The following is a 21,141-nucleotide window of genomic DNA, read 5'->3' on the forward strand; positions in this document are numbered from 1 at the left end:
GTAAAAATGCGATAGCAACCCTCTGGAGCCTCCCTTATACACCATATTAGTGACCTCCTCAAAATTCAACTTGGTTTATCATACATGGCCTACCCTTCACAAGTCCACGCTGACTCTCTTTGATTTAGCTCATACTAGTCCAAGTGCTCAGTCACTCTGATGATAAGTTCCAGTAACTTGCCCATAGCTGATGTTAAACTGACCGGTCTATAGTTTCGGAGTTTCTCCCTCTCTACTTTCTTAGATAATGGATGTCATTTGCAATTTTCCAATCTAAAGGCGTAATTCCTGAATCTAGAGAGTTTTGGAAAATTATGTCGCAATTTCCTCGCCTATTTCTTTTAATGCCCTAGTGTGGAAACAGGAGCAGGGGAAATGTGCAGTGACGGAGGCAGGGATAGCATATAGTTCTTGGTTGACTGCAACGATCTGTGTCTGTGGTGCTGCTGCCCAAGTACTATTGACATGTTGTTCATTACAGCATTATTCGGACAATCGATGGGAAAGTCCTACACAAGTACAAGCATCCAGCTGCTGTTTTTGGCTGTGATTGGAGCCAGAATAATAAGTAAGTAAATCTTTCCAACGGGACTGCCCAGTCACTTACTCTTTTGGATTTGCAACCACTTATCCCTGTAAAGTGTGAGGCACATCTTTGTTGCGCTGCCCATATGGACTCCATGTTTATTCAGCAGGGTCAATGTTGACATGCAATGAAAATGGTTGAATTTAATTTGCAGTTTTTTTTTTAAAGTAAAAGAGCTCCTCGCACCTCTGATATCTGCACTACCCTCCTCAGTCAGGAGGGTGGGACAGTCCAGCCACTGAACATCTTCACAGATGCTATCAGAGAATCATAGAAATTTACGGCACAGAAGGAGGCCATTCGGCCCATTGTGTCCGAGCCGGCCAAAAAAGAGCTGCCCAGCCTAATCCCACTTCCCAGCTCTTGGTCCGTAGCCCTGCAGGTTACGGCACTTCAAGCGCACATCCAAGTACTTTTTAAATGTGATGAGGGTTTCTGCCTCTACCACCCTTTCAGGCAGTGAGTTCCAGACCCCTACCACCCTCTGGGTGAAAAGACTTTTCCTCAACTCCCCTCTAATCCTTCCACCAATTACTTTAATTCTATGCCCCCTGGTTATTGACCTTTCTTGTGAGGGAAATAGATCCTTCCTATCCACTCTATCTAGGCCCCTCATAATTTTATACACCTCAATTAAGTCTCCCCTCAGCCTCTTGCAACTCCTTGGCCATTCCACTGGCAGGTGTATTTGAGCAATGGAGAAGGGAGTATGAAAGCAAGAAAAAAGGAATTAAGTTAATGCAGTTGGTTAACACCATTCCTGGAACCCGTGTTCGAACGGAGCCCAGACTGAGGAGGAACATCCCCTCTATCGACTGGCTATAGTGGTCCTACAAGAGGTGACTTTGGGCAGTCACAATATGCTTCCTAGCAGGCGTGGGCTCAAGAACAGTACCACCGCTGATTGGCACAGAACTGACAACCTCACTCAAGCCACAAAGAACGCAAGTGTGCAAAATGCAAAATGTCACACTGTTAACGGCGTGGTTGCTTTCCTGAGGATGGAGATAAACAATTGAGGAAGAATTGAGGGAACTCTCTTCAGTACTTTACCCTACCTGAGGGTGTTCATGTTCATTATTGTTACTGGACAATTGCAAATGTAAAGTGCTCCACTCTCTCGTAGTAACATCCTTTACCATGATGAGAACAAATAAAACCCCCAAAAAGTTATATTTTTAAAACTGATTCTTTACTTTTTTTATTTAAACGCCTTCATTGCCTTCCAGAGATATGATAGCCACTGGCTGTGAGGACAAGAATGTTCGGGTTTACTATTTAGCGACCAGTTCTGACCAGCCACTGAAGGTTTTCACAGGGCACACTGCCAAAGTGTTTCATGTCAGGTGGTCTCCGCTGAGAGAAGGCATCCTCTGCAGTGGCTCCGACGACAGGTATCTTTTCTTGCGCTCAGTAAAAATAGGCGGTGGCAAAAGCTTTTACCCCAGTGAGTCATCACACGAAGCTAATTTGAAAAGTGACTACTGAAGGTGAAAAAGAATCTCTGGGGGAAAAATTCAGTTGTTTGCGCCTCCCGTTAGTGCCTTAAGAGGGCGGCAATTGGGGCGCAAAGCAACTGGAGGCCGGGTGCGGCGATGTTTGTGGCGCTCGCGAAATTAACTAGACATTTTGCGGCGGCGCTAAACACAACCGCCACGATCTCCTGCGCCGGCAGATTGTGACGTCATTCGAGTGCGCAACGCCCCGTTAGCGCCCCGGACCAGATATTGAGTGGCGCCCCCTGCCTTACCGCCTGCCACTAGCAACGACAGGTTGAGGGTAGCGTTATGCTATCAGAAAGGGACTGGGGGAGCGCTATTTAAAGGCGACCGCTTCCTGCCTTTTTTTGTTGGTGACATTTTTGCACCACGCAGTCAGAGAGAGAGAGAGAGATTTCTGGAGCGATTCAACGCTGTGTGAAGGAGTTTTGAGTACTGAGCAGCACTTTGCAGGTTTATTTTCATTTGCCCTTCCTTGCTTCGCCAGCGCTCTGAGGTAGCGCCTCGCTCCTCGGCCTTTGCACCTTAAGACAGGTGTGTAGCGCCTGATTTAGCGCTCCAATCACCTCCAGGAGTGATAAAAGCCAAGTTTGCTGTCGGAGGCGATAATTAGCGCCAGGCACTAAACTTTGCGCACGGCCGATAACGGCGCCCCAAACGGGGCGATACTGAATTTTTCCCCCTCTTTCTCTATTTGCAATCATTTTATCTTTACGGACGGCTTTTAACCATTCAAATTCGGAAGCTCTATTTTACTAATACAGTCCCCACCGCTTGGAACGGGCGCGTTGGTGTTAACGCGATTTGCCCACTATACACGGTGGACGGTAAAAGACAGAAATCAAACCTAACCAACATATATTGCAAAAAAAACAGGCTTGATGCAGAAGGCCTAAAGTCTGCACTTAGCAACTGCCTCTTGTAGCTGTTTGCAATTGCATCCAAATCAATATCGATCAATACAGGGGATTAACGAGGTGCAAACAGATAATTGAAGTTGCTAAAGATCTGGCTTCTAAACCATGTCTTCTTCTTAGGCAGTCCCTCGGAACTGAGGATGACTTGCTTTCACATTAAAAATGAGTTCGCAGGTGACCAATGAGTCCAATGCGAGCCGTGAGGGTCCTGACGTTCCAGGTCCCGAACTTCATTTTAAAGGGTGGAAGATGCCTGTGCGTGAATTCTTTTAACGTGGGGTGGCTGTTGCACACCAGCTACCACACGGACTTGACAGAGTAAGGTCTTGGTCCAATGGCAAGGGGATCCAAGACGTTTGGAGACCAGGCTCTGCTACAACGGCCTAACACACACACACACAAACATACTCCTACTGTCCTCCTCCCTCCTTCCCGCAGGTCCTCTCTGCTTGGGTTTCGTAGGATGCATTGTGGTCCTCCCGACCTCGCTGTTGGCCCGTGCCGCACCTTCCCTGGGCTCCGACCCCGCTGCTGATCCACGCTGCGCCACTCCTGGGCCTTGACCTCGCTGCTGGGCTCGTCCTCGCTCCTGGGTCCCGGCCTCGGACATGAATGATGTTGTCTTCCCCTGACCATGCCTGCTCTTTGTTCTCATCAGTGAGCACTGGCTCTTCACTTAAACTTAGCTTCCAAATGCCTCTGCCATCAAGACTACACTAAACCATGTATTGGCTCAGGAAGAACATAGGCGACAGAGCCAGTTGTAACTTCCAACTGAGTTGGTTAGTGGATCTCCCGTGGCATCGCTGGCGGTGAGATTCAGGATAAGTGTAAGTTATGCATGCAATTTATGCATCGAAATGAAGAAAGACCAGAAGTGGCAAACAAGCCTGAGGTTTGGAAAAGATTTTATGTGTGTACCTTAAGAGACATTGGGGTATTAAAGGAGGTGAATTTCCACTGGGATTCGCCGTAACTTTGACGGAAGAGCCAAGAACCCTGGAAAAAATTGGCATAAATGGCCCTTCTCTCTGAAGTTACACAGAAATTCACCCCCAAAGTGTTTGTTGATCCGGACACTTGGGCCAATCAGATTTGGCTGGCTATCCTAAAAACAGAAAAGAAAGACTTGCATTTATATCGTGCCTTTCTGGACCTCAGAATATCCCAAAGTGCTTTACAGCCAATGAAGTATTTTTGAAGTGTAGTCACTGTTTGTAATGTAGGAAACGCGGCAGCCAATTTGCGCACAGCAAGCTCCCACAAACAGCAATGTGATAATGACCAGATAATCTGTTTTAGCGATTTTGATTGAGGGCAAGGACACCGGGGAGAACTCCCCTGCACTTCTTCGAAAGAGTGCCATGGGATCTTTCACGTCCACCTGAGAGAGCAAACAGGGCCTCGGTTTAACATCTCATCTGAAACACGGCACCTCCGACAGCGCAACACTCCCTCAGTACTGCACTGGAGTGTCAGCCTAGATTTTTGTGTTCAAAGAAGAAATCCTTGACCCCAATTACATCAGCACATGAATAAAACTAATTTGGTTCTGCCCCAATCTTTAAGAACATTTTATCAATGAATTGGTTGCGAGTGTCATTTCTATCAGCAACAGAATTGTGCAATTGCATAAACAAACTGGTCGTGAAGCAAAAAAATATATAAAATTGCTGGAACTACACAGCAGGCCCACCTGCATCTCTAAAGAAAAAAGATAAGATTCTTGTTTCTGTCAGAGACGCACCGCAGGAGCCATACTGACCTGAAAACATGAACTTATCTTTTTATTCCTTTTCAAATGCTGGCAGGCATGTTGTATATTTTCAAACTGTTTTTGTTTTTATTTCAGATATCCAGCATTTGCATTTTTTTTCTTTTTATTTAGTTATAAAGCAAATTGCCTTTTTGAAAATGTATTTTAAGACAAGAGGGTTACATCTGAGTGTCTGGGATTTTGTTTGTGGTAAGTAGTTGTTGTAAGCTTTCTGTGTTTTCTCTGCAGTACCGTAAGGATATGGGACTATACACAGGATGCCTGTATAAATATTCTAAGTGGACACAAAGCACCAGTGCGAGGTCTGATGTGGAACACCGAAGTCCCCTACCTACTGATATCGGGCAGCTGGGACTACACTATTCGTGTCTGGGACACGAGGGATGGAACTTGTCTGGACACTGTGTACGACCATGGTGCAGATGTTTATGGTAATGGCGCATCTTGTTTTTACTAGGCCAGCTCAGAATATACAGAAATGCCAAGAGAAATGAGAGTGGAAATTTGTGTTTGAGGTGCTAGTGTTATTAATCTCATAGACTCATCAAGCACAGAATTACAGCCTATTGTCATTCAATTCCCTTCTATGATATTCCCAAACCAAGTGGTAACGTCAGAATGGACATACAGGAAACTCTTTATTATCCGGCACCGACGGGACCGGCGTGGTGCCAGTTTATCAAAAAGTCCGGATTACAGAGAGGTATAGTTAAAAGGTACGAGAGCTCCGTACACAGCAACAAATCCAGGCTTCCCTGTTACTTAGCAACATGTGCAGGAACTCCGGCCACAGACCAAGCGTCCCTGTTGCTTAGCAACAAGTGCAGGAACCCCAGTTACGCAGCCACAGATCCAGGAACTGCCACTAATATGAAGTAAAACTTACCTGAACCGACTCCTGAATTTTGCCGGTTAACAGAGATTTCGGGTTATTTAGGTGCCGGTAAATCGAGAGTTTCCTGGTATATGAGTACATTGTATGAATGAGCTTTCCTGGTTAGGAGTCCCACTTGCCAAGAGGACATATCGGACAATCGGTTGCGGAAGTCAGCATTCCTGATTTATGGCATTCCCAATTTTCCGGTTTTTAATTTTAATGACCGGGAAAATTGGGATTGCAGCAAGTCCCGCCCACTGACCCCCATTCCCGATTTGTTCAATCTGTCCACCCATTGAGCGAGGCTTCACTTTGAGACTGACGACAAGTAGAATTCATTCTCTTAGGGCGTTAACGGGAGGCGCAAATCAACCGAATTTAGCCCCCTAAAGCTTTTACCTGTTCTTTTCTGTACCTTTCGGCTTTCTAACAACATCATTTTATTGAGGGGGTGGGGTGGTGGTTACTTAATTATCTGGATGTAGATTTTTTGCGGTGTCTTTTCAAACTTGATGGGGTGGAGGGGGGTGGAGGAGTGGAGAGGGAACTTTCATTATCAGCAGCTGAAACCTTTATAATTGATGGGAACGGTAGCATAGTGGTTACTGGACTGGTAATCCAGAGGCCTGGACTAATAATCCGCGAGACATGAGTTCAAATCCCACCGTGGCAGCTGGGGAATTTAAATTCAGTTAATTAAAAAGCTAGCACCAGTACTGGTGGCCATGAAACTATTGGATTGTCATAAAATCCCATTTGGTTCACTAATGTCCTTTAGGGAAGGAAATCTGCCGTCCTTACCCGGTCTGGCCTATATGTGACTCCAGACCCACAGCAATGTGGTTGAGTCTTAACTGCCCTCTGAAATGGCCCAGCAATCCACTCAGTTGTGCTCACCACCACCTTCTGAAGGGCAATTAGGGATGGGCAATAAATGCTAGCCATGGCAGCGACGCCCACAATGGAGAAATTCGGGTCGGAGGCTTCCCGCGGGTGCAAGCCTCTGACCTGCACTTATCTAGCGCGCCGGCCGTTGTGCTGTGGGCCCGCGTGGGATTCCGATCCTGGGCCTGCTCCAACTGCCGGCGCGCAGTGCTTGCGTATCCCAGGGGCGCAGTTAGTTCGAAGCGTCCCCTGGGATCACGTGGGCCATGGAGAGCCAATGGTAGCAGGGAATCTGTATTCATAGATTTGACAGGAAGACCTGTCAAATCTATGAATACAATTCAGCCCCAAAACATAACTAAAACTTCAAATAATTTTTTTTTTTTAATCACATTTTTAAACAACTATAAATTACATAAAATAACTATTTTAAACAATAATTTAAATTTTTGAAAAAATTAATTACAGTTTCTAACGGGGCTAAAAATAAACTTACCTTTCTTTAAATATTTAAAAATAATAAACCTGTGGAAAAAAGTTTTAATTTTACTTAATTCACCACTTACCTTGTTAAAAGCAGGCCTTGCGACTGCTTTTTACAAGCGTAGCTCCCGGAGACTTGCCCTCCCAGAGAAACCTGTAAAAAAAAAACGGAAGTTCCAGGCGTACGCGCTGGCTCTCCGGCGCACGCGTTCGACCTGTGAACCCCTTCCTTTAAGGGAACGGAAGTTCCGGTTTCCCGCGCATGCGCAGTGCATGCACGAAACCAGCACTTCCGTTGGGCCTACGCGTGAGTACCCCGTGCGTACTCACCCGTGGGGACCCGAATTTCTGGCCCAATATAAAAATAACTTTACATGACTTCAGTTTTAGTCACATGGCTTTCTTTTGCCGCTGCTCAGCTGAATAATCTCCCCAAAATATTCTGTGTATCGTATAAATTAACAGACGTGTTTATTTCAAAGCAATGAACATCTGTGGGAATAAGTGATTTGGAAAGCGGGAAAAATTGAGTCACGCCCCCTTTGGGGCATTAACTTCGCCGGGCGCCCTGAAAAACTTAGCGCCCCCGTGGCCAAAATTCACCGGTAGCGTCCCAAGAGGGAAGTGGGGTGCTACTGGAAGCGCCCTGCCTCCCTCTTGGGGCGCTGCAAGTGAATATCGTGATGTTACGTGGCGCTGCGGCACGTCGCGCCACGGTTCTGCAGGCCTTCCTCCCTTTAAACGGGAGGGGCCTAGCGCAGCGCGACCCGGGGCCCAGCTAGGCCACCAGGGATCAGAGTGCCGGCAAAAGAGCCCAGCACTCAAGAGAAGTGCCGGGCTCACGGAGCGCAGCCGGCTCTCCGCGGGGGGGGGGGCTTTAGAGGAGGCCGGGGACGGCAGAGGGGGCAGGTGCTGGCAGGCGGCCAGCAACAAAAATGGCCGCCCGGCACCTCCGCTTTAATTAGCGCCGCTCCAGCCGCAGGTAGGCCCTCCTGACTCCGTCAGACATAGCGTCCAGCGGTAAGTCAGGGGGCGCTACCGAAGATCGCGGCTGGGGCGCGAGCGGGGTGCTGCGCACGGCAATGATGTCATCGCTAACGGTTACCACCACCGCTAACCTCCCGCTGAATTTCACGGGAGGCGTTGGAGGCGCCGCGCCCAGGCACTAGTTGCTATGCGCCCCGTAAGCGCCCTCTGAGGGCGCTAACAGGAGGCGCAAAGCAACCAAATTTTTAGGCCCTTTCACCCCAATGCTCTTTAATATCATCTGAAATCCATGAGCTCTTGTAATGTACTCCTAAATGCCCAGCGTCAAATGGTCTGCCTCTCGTAAAATTTCTTTGTTATATTTTGCAGTTATTTCATTCTGACCGTTTCCCCATGGAAGGGTTTTTTAATTTATTGCTGCAATTTGTTTGCTGAAGATGTTGCTTATGAATTGGTTAAAAGAGCTGATTATTTATTTTTTGAATTCATTCAATGAATCTAAAATTGGCAGGAGTCAATTGGGATACTTCAGCCATAGAAATAATCCAGTCGGGCATTTGTTTAGTTAAAAGCAAAAGAGGTTTATGCTGTTTGATGTCAGATTCTAGTAAATTATTAATAATAAGTATATACGCACAAATCAAAAATGTTCTGAACACTGTTTGCTGACTGTTTACTTTGAACGGGTCAAGTGATAATCGCTGATCACTACCCCCTTTCTCAGCATTGATGATTCTAGCCATTATTTCCATGAAGTCATTATCGAGCCTTTAATAGGTGCTGATAGTGTAGACTTGCAAACAGCTGTGTGCGTTCCACAATGCTGGCCGTTATCATTCGAAAGAGGTTACGGCTGTATTGGGAAAGGGAGCAGGGGTAAAGTGTTTTACAAAATGCTGGAACTGCGGAGTGGATCAGTCAGCACCTGAAAGCAAGCGATAGGCTCGCAATTGCCTCGGGCCTCCCCTCACTTCACCGCCCTAACCTGGGAGCTTCCGACGTGCGTCCAGCAGCAAAGTTACAGCGGGAGAGCAAGAGAAGCCCCGAGGAATCCTTTCCTCACACCTCGCAGTAACGGCCAATGAGGGGAAGCAGTGGCTTATACCAGAATAAACAAAGCTGAGAAACCAGGCCTATAAATCCTTCAGCCTGCCGCCCGAGACATATTAGGTCAGATGTGACCCCCTTTGGATTATTTTCCAATAAACCTCTTCTCTCTGTCATGCTTCTAAATATTTGGCTCGAAGGACCAAATGACCTACTCCTGCTCCTATTTCTTATGTTCTTAAACACTTTTTTTTAAATGAAGGTTTTACCTCCCAATCTCAATCGTGCACCTTTCGATTTATTTGTTCAATTTTCTCCCCTTCCAAGGTTCTTTTTGGGGGCCGTGTGCCTATGCTGCTGTGGGGCCGTGCAGGGGGCTTAATCCCTTCTCTTCTTCTTAGGCAGTCCCTCGGAACCGAGGATGACTTGCTTCCACATTAAAAATGAGCTCTCAGGTGACTGATGAGCCCAATGTGGGACCTACAGTTTCTGTCACAGGTGGGGCAGACGGTGGTTGAAGGGGCGAGTGGGTGGGGTGCTTGGGTTGACGTGCGTTTCTTGTGCTGCCTGCGCTTGGCTTCCGCTTGCTCCCAGCGAAGAGACTCGAGGTGTTCGGCGCCTTCCCGAATGCTTCTCCTCCACTTTGTGCGGCCTCGGCCAGGGATTTCCAGGTGTTGGTGGGGATGTTACACTTTTTCAAGGCGGCTTTGAGGGTGTCCTTGAAGCATTTCCTCTGCCCACCTGGGGCTCTCTTGCCATGTCGGAGCTCCGAGTAGAGCGCTTGTTTTGGGAGTCTCGTATCGGGCATGCGGACAATGTGACCCGTCCATTAGAGCTGATCGAGCTTATTCCCAGAGAACTAACGACGGATCTCTTTGGTTGACTGGCACGTAATATCAGTCCTCTCTGGGAGACACGTAATATCAGTCCTCTCTGGGAGACACGTAATATCAGTCCTCTCTGGGAGACACGTAATATCAGTCCTCTCTGGGAGACACGTAATATCAGTCCTCTCTGGGAGACACGTAATATCAGTCCTCTCTGGGAGACACGTAATATCAGTCCTCTCTGGGAGACAAGTAATATCAGTCCTCTCTGGGAGGCACGTAATATCAGTCCTCTCCGGGAGACACGTAATATCAGTCCACTCTGGGAGACATGTAATATCAGTCCTCTCTGGGAGGCACGTAATATCAGTCCTCTCTGGGAGACACGTAATATCAGTCCTCTCTGGGAGACACGTAATATCAGTCCTCTCTGGGAGACATGTAATATCAGTCCTCTCTGGGAGACACGTAATATCAGTCCACTCTGGGAGACATGTAATATCAGTCCTCTCTGGGAGACACGTAATATCAGTCCACTCTGGGAGACATGTAATATCAGTCCTCTCTGGGAGACACGTAATATCAGTCCTCTCTGGGAGACATGTAATATCAGTCCTCTCTGGGAGACACGTAATATCAGTCCTCTCTGGGAGGCACGTAATATCAGTCCTCTCTGGGAGACACGTAATATCAGTCCACTCTGGGAGACATGTAATATCAGTCCTCTCTGGGAGACACGTAATATCAGTCCACTCTGGGAGACATGTAATATCAGTCCTCTCTGGGAGACACGTAATATCAGTCCTCTCTGGGAGACACGTAATATCAGTCCTCGCCGGGAGACACGTAATATCAGTCCTCTCTGGGAGACACGTAATATCAGTCCTCTCTGGGAGACACGTAATATCAGTCCTCTCTGGGAGACACGTAATATCAGTCCTCGCCGGGAGACACGTAATATCAGTCCTCTCTGGGAGACACGTAATATCAGTCCTCTCTGGGAGACACGTAATATCAGTCCTCTCTGGGAGACACGTAATATCAGTCCTCTCTGGGAGACACGTAATATCAGTCCTCTCTGGGAGACACGTAATATCAGTCCTCTCTGGGAGACACGTAATATCAGTCCTCGCCGGGAGACACGTAATATCAGTCCTCTCTGGGAGACACGTAATATCAGTCCTCTCTGGGAGACACGTAATATCAGTCCTCTCTGGGAGACACGTAATATCAGTCCTCGCCGGGAGACACGTAATATCAGTCCTCTCTGGGAGACATGTAATATCAGTCCTCTCTGGGAGACACGTAATATCAGTCCTCGCCGGGAGACATGTAATATCAGTCCTCGCCGGGAGACATGTAATATCAGTCCTCTCTGGGAGACACGTAATATCAGTCCTCTCTGGGAGACACGTAATATCAGCCCTCTCTGGGAGACACGTAATATCAGTCCTCTCTGGGAGACATGTAATATCAGTCCTCGCCGGGAGACATGTAATATCAGTCCTCTCTGGGAGACACGTAATATCAGTCCTCGCCGGGAGACACGTAATATCAGTCCTCTCTGGGAGACACGTAATATCAGTCCTCTCTGGGAGACACGTAATATCAGTCCACTCTGGGAGACACGTAATATCAGTCCTCTCTGGGAGACACGTAATATCAGTCCTCTCTGGGAGACACGTAATATCAGTCCTCTCTGGGAGACACGTAATATCTGTCCACTCTGGGAGACACGTAATATCAGTCCTCTCTAGGAGACACGTAATATCTGTCCACTCTGGGAGACACGTAATATCAGTCCTCTCTGGGAGACACGTAATATCTGTCCACTCTGGGAGACACGTAATATCAGTCCTCTCCGGGAGACATGTAATATCAGTCCTCTCTGGGAGACACGTAATATCAGTCCTCTCTAGGAGACACGTAATATCAGTCCTCTCTAGGAGACACGTAATATCAGTCCTCTCCGGGAGACATGTAATATCAGTCCTCTCCGGGAGACATGTAATATCAGTCCTCTCTGGGAGACACGTAATATCAGTCCTCTCTAGGAGACACGTAATATCAGTCCTCTCTGGGAGACACGTAATATCAGTCCTCTCCGGGAGACACGTAATATCAGTCCTCTCTGGGAGACACGTAATATCAGTCCTCGCCGGGAGACACGTAATATCAGTCCTCTCTGGGAGACACGTAATATCAGTCCTCTCTGGGAGACACGTAATATCAGTCCTCTCTGGGAGACACGTAATATCAGTCCTCTCTGGGAGACACGTAATATCAGTCCTCTCTGGGAGACACGTAATATCAGTCCACTCTGGGAGACACGTAATATCAGTCCTCTCTGGGAGACACGTAATATCAGTCCACTCTGGGAGACACGTAATATCAGTCCTCTCTGGGAGACACGTAATATCAGTCCACTCCGGGAGACACGTAATATCAGTCCTCTCTGGGAGACACGTAATATCAGTCCTCTCTGGGAGACACGTAATATCAGTCCTGTCCGGGAGACACGTAATATCAGTCCACTCTGGGAGACACGTAATATTAGTCCACTCTGGGAGACACGTAATATCAGTCCTCTCTGGGAGACACGTAATATCAGTCCACTCTGGGAGACACGTAATATCAGTCCTCTCTGGGAGGCATGTAATATCAGTCCTCTCTGGGAGACACGTAATATCAGTCCTCTCTGGGAGACACGTAATATCAGTCCTCTCTGGGAGACACGTAATATCAGTCCACTCTGGGAGACACGTAATATCAGTCCTCTCTAGGAGGCACGTAATATCAGTCCTCTCTGGGAGACACGTAATATCAGTCCTCGCCGGGAGGCATGTAATATCAGTCCTCTCTGGGAGACACGTAATATCAGTCCTCTCTGGGAGACACGTAATATCAGTCCACTCTGGGAGACATGTAATATCAGTCCTCTCAGGGAGACACGTAATATCAGTCCTCTCTGGGAGACACGTAATATCAGTCCACTCTGGGAGACACGTAATATCAGTCCTCTCTGGGAGACACGTAATATCAGTCCACTCTGGGAGACACGTAATATCAGTCCTCTCTGGGAGACACGTAATATCAGTCCACTCCGGGAGACACGTAATATCAGTCCTCTCTGGGAGACACGTAATATCAGTCCTCTCTGGGAGACACGTAATATCAGTCCACTCTGGGAGACACGTAATATCAGTCCTCTCTGGGAGACACGTAATATCAGTCCACTCTGGGAGACACGTAATATCAGTCCTCTCTGGGAGACACGTAATATCAGTCCTCTCTGGGAGACACGTAATATCAGTCCTCTCTGGGAGACACGTAATATCAGTCCTCTCTGGGAGACACGTAATATCAGTCCTCTCTAGGAGGCACGTAATATCAGTCCTCTCTGGGAGACACGTAATATTAGTCCACTCTGGGAGACACGTAATATCAGTCCTCTCTGGGAGACACGTAATATCAGTCCACTCTGGGAGACACGTAATATCAGTCCTCTCTGGGAGGCACGTAATATCAGTCCCCTCCGGGAGACATGTAATATCAGTCCACTCTGGGAGACACGTAATATCAGTCCTCTCTGGGAGACACGTAATATCAGTCCACTCTGGGAGACACGTAATATCAGTCCTCTCTGGGAGACACGTAATATCAGTCCACTCTGGGAGACACGTAATATCAGTCCTCTCTGGGAGACACGTAATATCAGTCCTCTCCGGGAGACACGTAATATCAGTCCACTCTAGGAGGCACGTAATATCAGTCCTCTCTGGGAGACATGTAATATCAGTCCTCGCCGGGAGGCATGTAATATCAGTCCACTCTAGGAGGCACGTAATATCAGTCCTCTCTGGGAGACACGTAATATCAGTCCTCTCTGGGAGACACGTAATATCAGTCCTCTCTGGGAGACACGTAATATCAGTCCTCTCTGGGAGACATGTAATATCAGTCCTCTCCGGGAGACACGTAATATCAGTCCTCTCTGGGAGACACGTAATATCAGTCCTCTCTGGGAGACACGTAATATCAGTCCTCTCCGGGAGACACGTAATATCAGTCCTCGCCGGGAGACACGTAATATCAGTCCTCTCTGGGAGACACGTAATATCAGTCCTCTCTGGGAGACATGTAATATCAGTCCTCTCTGGGAGACATGTAATATCAGTCCTCTCTGGGAGACATGTAATATCAGTCCTCTCTGGGAGACACGTAATATCAGTCCTCTCTGGGAGACACGTAATATCAGTCCTCTCTGGGAGACACGTAATATCAGTCCTCTCTGGGAGACACGTAATATCAGTCCTCTCTGGGAGACACGTAATATCAGTCCTCTCTGGGAGACAAGTAATATCAGTCCTCGCCGGGAGACACGTAATATCAGTCCTCTCTGGGAGACACGTAATATCAGTCCTCTCTGGGAGACACGTAATATCAGTCCTCTCTGGGAGACACGTAATATCAGTCCTCGCCGGGAGACACGTAATATCAGTCCTCTCTGGGAGACACGTAATATCAGTCCACTCTGGGAGACACGTAATATCAGTCCACTCTGGGAGACACGTAATATCTGTCCTCTCTGGGAGACACGTAATATCAGTCCACTCTGGGAGACACGTAATATCAGTCCACTCTGGGAGACACGTAATATCAGTCCTCGCCGGGAGACACGTAATATCAGTCCTCTCTGGGAGACACGTAATATCAGTCCTCTCTAGGAGACACGTAATATCAGTCCACTCTGGGAGACACGTAATATCAGTCCTCTCTAGGAGACACGTAATATCAGTCCACTCTGGGAGACACGTAATATCAGTCCACTCTGGGAGACACGTAATATCAGTCCTCTCTGGGAGACACGTAATATCAGTCCACTCTGGGAGACACGTAATATCAGTCCTCTCTGGGAGACACGTAATATCAGTCCTCTCTGGGAGACACGTAATATCTGTCCTCTCTGGGAGACACGTAATATCAGTCCACTCTGGGAGACACGTAATATCAGTCCACTCTGGGAGACACGTAATATCAGTTCTCTCTGGGAGACACGTAATATCAGTCCTCTCTGGGAGACACGTAATATCAGTCCACTCTGGGAGACACGTAATATCAGTCCACTCTGGGAGACACGTAATATCAGTCCTCTCTGGGAGACACGTAATATCAGTCCTCTCTGGGAGACATGTAATATCTGTCCTCTCTAGGAGACACGTAATATCAGTCCTCTCTAGGAGACACGTAATATCAGTCCTCTCCGGGAGACACGTAATATCAGTCCTCTCTAGGAGACACGTAATATCAGTCCTCTCCGGGAGACACGTAATATCAGTCCTCTCTAGGAGACACGTAATATCAGTCCTCTCCGGGAGACATGTAATATCAGTCCTCTCTGGGAGGCACGTAATATCAGTCCTCTCTAGGAGACACGTAATATCAGTCCTCTCCGGGAGACATGTAATATCAGTCCTCGCCGGGAGACACGTAATATCAGTCCTCTCTGGGAGGCACGTAATATCAGTCCTCTCTAGGAGACACGTAATATCAGTCCTCTCTGGGAGACATGTAATATCAGTCCTCTCTGGGAGACATGTAATATCAGTCCTCTCCGGGAGACATGTAATATCAGTCCTCGCCGGGAGACACGTAATATCAGTCCTCTCTGGGAGACATGTAATATCAGTCCTCTCTGGGAGACACGTAATATCAGTCCTCTCTGGGAGACACGTAATATCAGTCCTCTCTGGGAGACACGTAATATCAGTCCTCTCCGGGAGACACGTAATATCAGTCCACTCTGGGAGGCATGTAATATCAGTCCTCTCTAGGAGACACGTAATATCAGTCCTCTCTGGGAGACACGTAATATCAGTCCTCTCTGGGAGACACGTAATATCAGTCCTCTCCGGGAGACATGTAATATCAGTCCTCTCTGGGAGACACGTAATATCAGTCCTCGCCGGGAGGCATGTAATATCAGTCCACTCTGGGAGACACGTAATATCAGTCCTCTCTAGGAGACATGTAATATCAGTCCTCTCCGGGAGACACGTAATATCAGTCCTCTCTAGGAGACATGTAATATCAGTCCTCTCTGGGAGACACGTAATATCAGTCCTCTCTAGGAGACATGTAATATCAGTCCTCTCTAGGAGACATGTAATATCAGTCCTCTCCGGGAGACACGTAATATCAGTCCTCTCTAGGAGACATGTAATATCAGTCCTCTCTGGGAGACACGTAATATCAGTCCTCTCTAGGAGACATGTAATATCAGTCCTCTCCGGGAGACACGTAATATCAGTCCTCTCTAGGAGACATGTAATATCAGTCCTCTCTGGGAGACACGTAATATCAGTCCTCTCTAGGAGACATGTAATATCAGTCCTCTCCGGGAGACACGTAATATCAGTCCTCTCCGGGAGACATGTAATATCAGTCCTCTCCGGGAGACACGTAATATCAGTCCTCGCCGGGAGGCATGTAATATCAGTCCACTCTAGGAGGCACGTAATATCAGTCCTCTCTGGGAGACACGTAATATCAGTCCTCTCCGGGAGACACGTAATATCAGTCCTCGCCGGGAGACACGTAATATCAGTCCTCGCCGGGAGACACGTAATATCAGTCCTCTCTGGGAGACACGTAATATCAGTCCTCGCCGGGAGACACGTAATATCAGTCCTCGCCGGGAGACACGTAATATCAGTCCTCTCTGGGAGACACGTAATATCAGTCCTCTCCGGGAGACACGTAATATCAGTCCTCGCCGGGAGACACGTAATATCAGTCCTCTCTGGGAGACACGTAATATCAGTCCTCTCTGGGAGACACGTAATATCAGTCCTCTCTGGGAGACACGTAATATCAGTCCACTCTAGGAGGCACGTAATATCAGTCCTCTCTGGGAGACACGTAATATCAGTCCTCGCCGGGAGACACGTAATATCAGTCCTCGCCGGGAGACACGTAATATCAGTCCTCTCTGGGAGACACGTAATATCAGTCCTCTCTGGGAGACACGTAATATCAGTCCTCTCCGGGAGACACGTAATATCAGTCCTCGCCGGGAGACACGTAATATCAGCCCTCTCCGAGAGACACGTAATATCAGTCCTCGCCGGGAGACACGTAATATCAGTCCTCTCTGGGAGACACGTAATATCAGTCCTCTCTGGGAGACACGTAATATCAGTCCTCTCTGGGAGACACGTAATATCAGTCCTCTCCGGGAGACACGTAATATCAGTCCTCTCTGGGAGACACGTAATATCAGTCCTCGCCGGGAGACACGTAATATCAGTCCTCGCCGGGAGACACGTAATATCAGTCCTCTCTGGGAGACACGTAATATCAGTCCTCTCTGGGAGACACGTAATATCAGTCCTCTCTGGGAGACACGTAATATCAGTCCTCTCTGGGAGACACGTAATATCAGTCCTCGCCGGGAGACATGTAATATCAGTCCTCTCTGGGAGACACGTAATATCAGTCCTCTCTGGGAGACACGTAATATCAGTCCTCTCTGGGAGACACGTAATATCAGTCCTCTCTGGGAGACACGTAATATCAGTCCTCTCTGGGAGACACGTAATATCAGTCCACTCTGGGAGACACGTAATATCAGTCCTCGCCGGGAGACATGTAATATCAGTCCTCTCTGGGAGACACGTAATATCAGACCACTCTGGGAGACACGTAATATCAGTCCTCTCTGGGAGACACGTAATATCAGTCCACTCTGGGAGACACGTAATATCAGTCCTCTCTGGGAGACACGTAGTATCAGTCCACTCTGGGAGACACGTAATATCAGTCCTCTCTGGGAGACACGTAATATCAGTGCTCTCTGGGAGGCACGTAATATCAGTCCTCGCCGGGAGACACGTAATATCAGTCCTCTCTGGGAGACATGTAATATCAGTCCTCTCTGGGAGACATGTAATATCAGTCCTCTCTGGGAGACAAGTAATATCAGTCCTCTCTGGGAGACACGTAATATCAGTCCTCTCTGGGAGACATGTAATATCAGTCCTCGCCGGGAGACATGTAATATCAGTCCACTCTGGGAGACACGTAATATCAGTCCTCTCTGGGAGGCACGTAATATCAGTCCTCTCTGGGAGGCACGTAATATCAGTCCTCGCCGGGAGACATGTAATATCAGTCCTCTCTGGGAGACACGTAATATCAGTCCTCTCTGGGAGGCACGTAATATCAGTCCTCGCCGGGAGACACGTAATATCAGTCCTCTCTGGGAGACACGTAATATCAGTCCTCGCCGGGAGACATGTAATATCAGTCCTCTCTGGGAGGCATGTAATATCAGTCCTCGCCGGGAGACATGTAATATCAGTCCTCTCTGGGAGGCATGTAATATCAGTCCTCTCTGGGAGACATGTAATATCAGTCCTCGCCGGGAGACATGTAATATCAGTCCTCTCTGGGAGGCATGTAATATCAGTCCTCGCCGGGAGACACGTAATATCAGTCCTCTCTGGGAGACACGTAATATCAGTCCTCTCCGGGAGACACGTAATATCAGTCCACTCTGGGAGACACGTAATATCAGTCCTCTCTGGGAGGCATGTAATATCAGTCCTCTCTGGGAGACAAGTAATATCAGTCCACTCTGGGAGACATGTAATATCAGTCCTCTCTGGGAGACAAGTAATATCAGTCCTCGCCGGGAGACACGTAATATCAGTCCTCTCTGGGAGACACGTAATATCAGTCCTCGCCGGGAGACACGTAATATCAGTCCTCTCTGGGAGACAAGTAATATCAGTCCACTCTGGGAGACATGTAATATCAGTCCTCTCTGGGAGACAAGTAATATCAGTCCACTCTGGGAGACATGTAATATCAGTCCTCTCTGGGAGACAAGTAATATCAGTCCTCGCCGGGAGACATGTAATATCAGTCCTCTCCGGGAGACACGTAATATCAGTCCTCGCCGGGAGACACGTAATATCAGTCCTCTCCGGGAGACACGTAATATCAGTCCTCGCCGGGAGACACGTAATATCAGTCCTCTCTGGGAGACACGTAATATCAGTCCTCTCTGGGAGACAAGTAATATCAGTCCACTCTGGGAGACATGTAATATCAGTCCTCTCTGGGAGACAAGTAATATCAGTCCACTCTGGGAGACACGTAATATCAGTCCTCGCCGGGAGACATGTAATATCAGTCCTCGCCGGGAGACACGTAATATCAGTCCTCTCTGGGAGACACGTAATATCAGTCCTCTCTGGGAGACACGTAATATCAGTCCTCTCTGGGAGACAAGTAATATCAGACCTCTCTGGGAGACATGTAATATCAGTCCTCGCCGGGAGACATGTAATATCAGTCCTCTCTGGGAGACAAGTAATATCAGTCCACTCCGGGAGACACGTAATATCAGTCCTCTCTGGGAGACAAGTAATATCAGTCCACTCTGGGAGGCACGTAATATCAGTCCTCTCCGGGAGACACGTAATATCAGTCCTCGCCGGGAGACACGTAATATCAGTCCTCTCTGGGAGGCATGTAATATCAGTCCTCGCCGGGAGACACGTAATATCAGTCCTCTCTGGGAGGCATGTAATATCAGTCCTCTCTGGGAGGCACGTAATATCAGTCCTCTCCGGGAGACACGTAATATCAGTCCTCGCCGGGAGACACGTAATATCAGTCCTCTCTGGGAGGCATGTAATATCAGTCCTCTCTGGGAGGCACGTAATATCAGTCCTCTCCGGGAGACACGTAATATCAGTCCTCGCCGGGAGACACGTAATATCAGTCCTCTCTGGGAGGCATGTAATATCAGTCCTCTCTGGGAGGCACGTAATATCAGTCCTCTCCGGGAGACACGTAATATCAGTCCTCGCCGGGAGACACGTAATATCAGTCCTCTCTGGGAGGCATGTAATATCAGTCCTCTCTGGGAGACACGTAATATCAGTCCTCGCTGGGAGACATGTAATATCAGTCCTCTCTGGGAGGCATATAATATCAGTCCTCTCTGGGAGACATGTAATATCAGTCCCCTCTGGGAGGCACGTAATATCAGTCCTCTCTGGGAGACACGTAATATCAGTCCTCGCCGGGAGACACGTAATATCAGTCCACTCTAGGAGGCACGTAATATCAGTCCTCTCTGGGAGACATGTAATATCAGTCCTCGCCGGGAGACATGTAATATCAGTCCTCTCTGGGAGACACGTAATATCAGTCCTCGCCGGGAGACACGTAATATCAGTCCTCTCTGGGAGACACGTAATATCAGTCCTCGCCGGGAGACATGTAATATCAGTCCTCTCTGGGAGGCATGTAATATCAGTCCACTCTGGGAGACACGTAATATCAGTCCTCTCTGGGAGGCATGTAATATCAGTCCTCGCCGGGAGACACGTAATATCAGTCCTCGCCGGGAGACATGTAATATCAGTCCACTCTGGGAGACACGTAATATCAGTCCTCTCTGGGAGACACGTAATATCAGTCCTCGCCGGGAGACACGTAATATCAGTCCTCTCTGGGAGACACGTAATATCAGTCCTCGCCGGGAGACACGTAATATCAGTCCTGTCCGGGAGACACGTAATATCAGTCCTCTCTGGGAGACATGTAATATCAGTCCTCTCTGGGAGACATGTAATATCAGTCCTCGCCGGGAGACACGTAATATCAGTCCTCTCTGGGAGACACGTAATATCAGTCCACTCTGGGAGACACGTAATATCAGTCCTCTCTGGGAGACACGTAATATCAGTCCTCTCTGGGAGACACGTAATATCAGTCCTCTCTGGGAGACACGTAATATCAGTCCTCTCTAGGAGACACGTAATATCAGTCCTCTCCGGGAGACACGTAATATCAGTCCTCTCCGGGAGACACGTAATATCAGTCCTCGCCGGGAGACATGTAATATCAGTCCTCTCTGGGAGGCACGTAATATCAGTCCTCTCTGGGAGACACGTAATATCAGTCCTCTCCGGGAGACATGTAATATCAGTCCTCTCTGGGAGACACGTAATATCAGTCCACTCCGGGAGACACGTAATATCAGTCCTCGCCGGGAGACATGTAATATCAGTCCTCTCTGGGAGGCACGTAATATCAGTCCTCTCTGGGAGACACGTAATATCAGTCCTCTCCGGGAGACATGTAATATCAGTCCTCTCCGGGAGACACGTAATATCAGTCCTCGCCGGGAGACACGTAATATCAGTCCTCGCCGGGAGACATGTAATATCAGTCCTC

The 21,141-nt window shown here is 48.2% G+C and overlaps 1 protein-coding gene across 3 annotated transcripts in view; it reads left to right on the top strand.

Annotated features, from left to right (window-relative positions):
- The window catches only part of wdr17 (WD repeat domain 17), a 242,168-nt gene that overhangs the window by 85,556 nt on the left and 135,471 nt on the right, over positions 1-21,141 (top strand). For all 3 annotated transcript variants that reach the window (XM_085977976.1, XM_085977929.1, XM_085977981.1), the window contains 3 exons: positions 482-568; positions 1,816-1,980; positions 5,008-5,210. In XM_085977976.1, coding sequence (XP_085834102.1) covers positions 482-568; positions 1,816-1,980; positions 5,008-5,210 — 455 coding nt within the window. The remainder of the gene's footprint in view (positions 1-481; positions 569-1,815; positions 1,981-5,007; positions 5,211-21,141) is intronic.

The sequence above is a fragment of the Somniosus microcephalus genome, chromosome 1 (assembly GCF_052327205.1).
Source record: "Somniosus microcephalus isolate GS21.2 chromosome 1, FLI_Smic_1.0, whole genome shotgun sequence".
In the NCBI taxonomy this organism is placed as follows: Eukaryota; Metazoa; Chordata; class Chondrichthyes; order Squaliformes; family Somniosidae; genus Somniosus; species Somniosus microcephalus.